The following is a 3,947-nucleotide window of genomic DNA, read 5'->3' as shown; positions in this document are numbered from 1 at the left end:
ATATATATATATATATATACATATATACACACACACACACACAGAGATACATACATACATATATATATATATATATATATATATTTATATATAAATACATGTGTGTATGTATGTTTGTATATATATATATATATATATACTATCGAAGCAAGGATCATCGAATTGCACGTATAGCTTCCAGATGATTGCTACTTTGCGTTTGTGTCATAGTAATGGTTCCCGTTCATCGGGGACAAGCACATCCATGGCGAGTGTTTTTTTCAATTGTATTGAGACCAGGAGTAGATGTATATACTCATGATAGTACTAATGCAATGACCATCTGCTCACTCGATAGGCGATTGGGAGTCTGGTATCAAAGCGTACCGTCACTGCGTGACATTGAACGACACCAACGGTGAGTCATGGAATAATTTGGGCACATGCTATATCCGCGTGGAGGACTTCGAGAAGGCCATGAGCGCGTTCAAGTATGCGGCAAAGAACAGTTACGATAATTGGAAGGTTTGGGAGAACTACTTCAATGTGAATCTTCAGCTGAAATTGGTCAACGAGTGCATAGAGTGCATGAACCGGCTGTTAGACCTGAAGGGCAATAAGTTCACGGATGTCAAGGCTATGCAGTATACCAATGATGCGGTGATGGCCAAGATCGACGGTCTGGGAGGTACACATGAAGGTATGTGATTGCGTAGTGTGTATATAGTTTACGTAAAGGATAAGCAGAGTTTGCGTATTAGCTTGAATCGGGATTAAGACGAGCATGAGGATACCGCTCTGGTACCTCGTTACTTTCGTTCTAATTATCGGTGATTTGCACGTGAATATCTCGAGATTCGACCCGTTTGAAGGTAAGGCGGTGACTAACTTTAACCCCCGCCCTCCGGTTCTCCTGGTGCGAGTGTGCTTTCTGCTTACTCGTTGCGTGAATGTGTTGTTGAGCTGACGGGTTTTAGTTTTCCAGCCAAACACTGTGAACCGAGTTTTAACCTTTGGCGAGGCCCTCCGCATGATCTATTCAAACCCTCATTCTAATGCTAATCTGTCTGGTTTTGTGTAAAACTATAGCGCGCACACTAAGCAAAAGGTGGCAAGAAACACTCGGGCGGACGCAGGTGGGTGGTATGTCACAGAATGTTGAGATCTGGAACATATCCGCCAAGTGGCACACTTACTGCGGCAACGACGAGAAGGTAAGGTGCTTGCGTTATTAATCTGTTTCTTCCATTACAGATTTCACTTGCCTCTGGAGATTGTCACAGAAAGTGTGTCGATGTACAAATACCGGCAATGCTAAGGATCGATCTTTTTGGCACTTCGCTATAATGGAAGTGAACATTTCATGTGTGGATTAAAGAGTTAAGTCTAAAGTCCTCCTTCTTACTCGCGGAGTGTGTGCTTGTGACTAAGTTTATAAATTCACGCTGTTCACAACCGCATTTAGAATCCACCAGCAGGTCGTCATTGTTCTCTACAACCCTGATATTTAGGAATTGGAACGCATAATCTCGGAACAGAATATACTAGCGTGTCTTAGTCTGTTCAAATATAATCTCTTGGTCACCTTTGCACAGAATTTTTTGACAGTGCCCTAATTTATCTATTTTACACTCGTGGCCACCTTAGGTGCTGGATTGCCTGCAACGAGCCTACCGAAGCTCGCAAAAACCAGCATGGCAGGAATCCAGCGAGCTTGGTTCGTGTGTAGTGACCCAAGCTTTGAAGATTTATGATGTATACGAAGCAAAGGGTGATGCTAAGGGCTTCCACTCCGCTTTATTAATGCTGCGAGGACTGGTGAAGAAAACACAGGTAGGTGCCAGCAGCTTTTATAGTACGTCTTCGCATATGCGTTTGATATATGAGCCTGACTTTGAAACCTTTCGGCGCCCACTCGAACTCGTACATATGCAGAACACTTGCTTGTTCTCTCTGACTGTCCTGCTGTTTATAAGTGTCTGAATGGAATTCATCCACTTATATGTATATATGTTTTCTGATTTCGTTGTAGGATATCGAATTATCTGACGATTTGAGACCGAAATTGGAGGCCGCGCTGGAAGAGTGTCAACGGAGGAAAGAACAGGCCCGTCAATAATTCAATGGACCATTAAAGTTCAAATAATATTCGCTCACGAACTGGCTGCAATGACCAAGCACCTCCAGCGGTATACCTACAACTATGCTCGCCGAAACTGTGCTCTTGGTAGCAAGGTTTCTGCTGCAGTATATACCACAATGTGTATATCTCTATAACATATCTCGCTGGATAGAACCGTGTGAGCGGCAAACGAAAAGAATTTCACATATATTAAATCTTCTATAGTAGAGCTTTTTGGTGCGTTGCAAGGTTTCTGCAGCAGTAATGTGTATCTCGCTTCAACATAACTCGCTGGGTAAACCCGTATTAACGGCAAACGAAAAGATATTTTTATGATTTAGTCTTCTACGAAAGAGCCTTTTAGTGCACAATGCTGGTCGAGTACACATCTGGATTCACAATGAAATGATTACCGGAAGGTCATGATATTCCCTTGTCGGCTTATATGAACATCCACCATACTCTCAGCCAATATGGTTTCTGATATATATATCAGTAATTGCTGCATAAACGATGACCAAGGAAATGGATATTCCTTCTCAATGCAGTACAACAGAAACCTCTCGGTACCCAACATAGAAACTTAATGCTACAGCTTCAAGCCTTCAACACTGTGGCAATGTGTCGTGCGCTCGCACACGCACGGCCTACTAAAAATAGACCGTATTAAATACTCATTTAGCAGGCCTCGATATACATCTATGACCTTGGTGCGTACATATTTCAGCTTTACAATGAACCGGGTCTCTCTCTACACAGTCCGTACACACACTCTCTCTACAGAGAGAAAGAAATACAACACAGCCATGAGCCAGAGAATCACAACAAAGAAAAAATTCATTTCGTTTTTAGAAAAAAACAATCACGACTTGGTCGCTAGGAGCCTTGGAAGTTGGACTTGGTCTTGGGACTTGGGTCTTGTTGGGTGAAGTCTTGGACAGTTGGATGCCGTACAGCCGTAAAAACAGGGCATGGGAAACTAGGGATTGGGGAATGAAATGTTTCAATTTTTTTTTTAAATAATAGAAGGCTATGTGAAAAGCCATGGCCCTCTCTCTACTCTGAGAGAAATTGTCGCTGGTGTGATGAAAAAAAATGGATTCTCCCCACCCCAGCTGCAGCAGGACAAATCATTTCTGAGACAATTCCAGAGGGCCATGGAAAAGCCGACAAGTAATTTTTAGATGTGAACTCCACTTTTTATACTCCACCACTCCCAGTGAGAGCCTGAGAGCCTACAAAGAAAGAAGGGGAAACCCCGTCAGCCCGCCAAAGCAGTCTCACGAAGTCACGACTCACAAACGAATTCCTTGTGTCTCTCTACAATTCTACATAGTACAAATATTGTGTATTTGATTTTGTTTTTTTGTTTTCTTTTAAAAACAAAACAAAATACATATGTACGAGTATAAAACATACCACAGACCAAGAGACCTAAGAACACGGACTCTCATTCACACAGTGACAGAATATCAGTTGAAGTCTTTTAAAAACACATCCTATCACTGCGCTATGTACTTGCACAGATGAAAGCGCCAACGCACGACACAACACTATGGACAGCCGAGCAGTTGCAAAACTTTATCGCTATCTGCCATGTGCCGACTGTGTTCAAAGGAGCCGCAACTAAGTGGCCTGCATCGAAGTGGACTCCTGAAATTCTCTCGGAACTCTTCGGAACCTGCCCAGTCGAGTATGTATATTGTAGGTTTAAAAATCGTTCAATATAAGTAGCTATACACACACACACACTCACTCACTCACTCACTCACACTCACTCACTCACTCACTCACTCACACTCACTCACACACTCACTCACACTCACACACACACACACACACACAT

The 3,947-nt window shown here is 42.6% G+C and overlaps 1 protein-coding gene across 1 annotated transcript in view; it reads left to right on the top strand.

Moving 5' to 3' along the window:
* The window catches only part of SARC_03184 (hypothetical protein), a 5,784-nt gene extending 2,956 nt beyond the window's left edge, over nucleotides 1-2,828 (top strand). Inside the window, exons 2-5 of the mRNA XM_014303044.1 lie at nucleotides 338-679; nucleotides 1,069-1,193; nucleotides 1,627-1,812; nucleotides 2,012-2,828. Coding sequence (XP_014158519.1) covers nucleotides 338-679; nucleotides 1,069-1,193; nucleotides 1,627-1,812; nucleotides 2,012-2,098 — 740 coding nt within the window. The 3' untranslated portion in view covers nucleotides 2,099-2,828. The remainder of the gene's footprint in view (nucleotides 1-337; nucleotides 680-1,068; nucleotides 1,194-1,626; nucleotides 1,813-2,011) is intronic.
* The last annotated feature ends 1,119 nt before the right edge of the window (nucleotides 2,829-3,947 follow it).

Source organism: Sphaeroforma arctica (assembly GCF_001186125.1).
Source record: "Sphaeroforma arctica JP610 unplaced genomic scaffold supercont1.156, whole genome shotgun sequence".
NCBI classification, from domain to species: Eukaryota; class Ichthyosporea; order Ichthyophonida; genus Sphaeroforma; species Sphaeroforma arctica.
The sequence above is the reverse complement of the archived record's forward strand: the minus strand, read 5'-3'. Positions and strand labels throughout refer to the sequence as shown.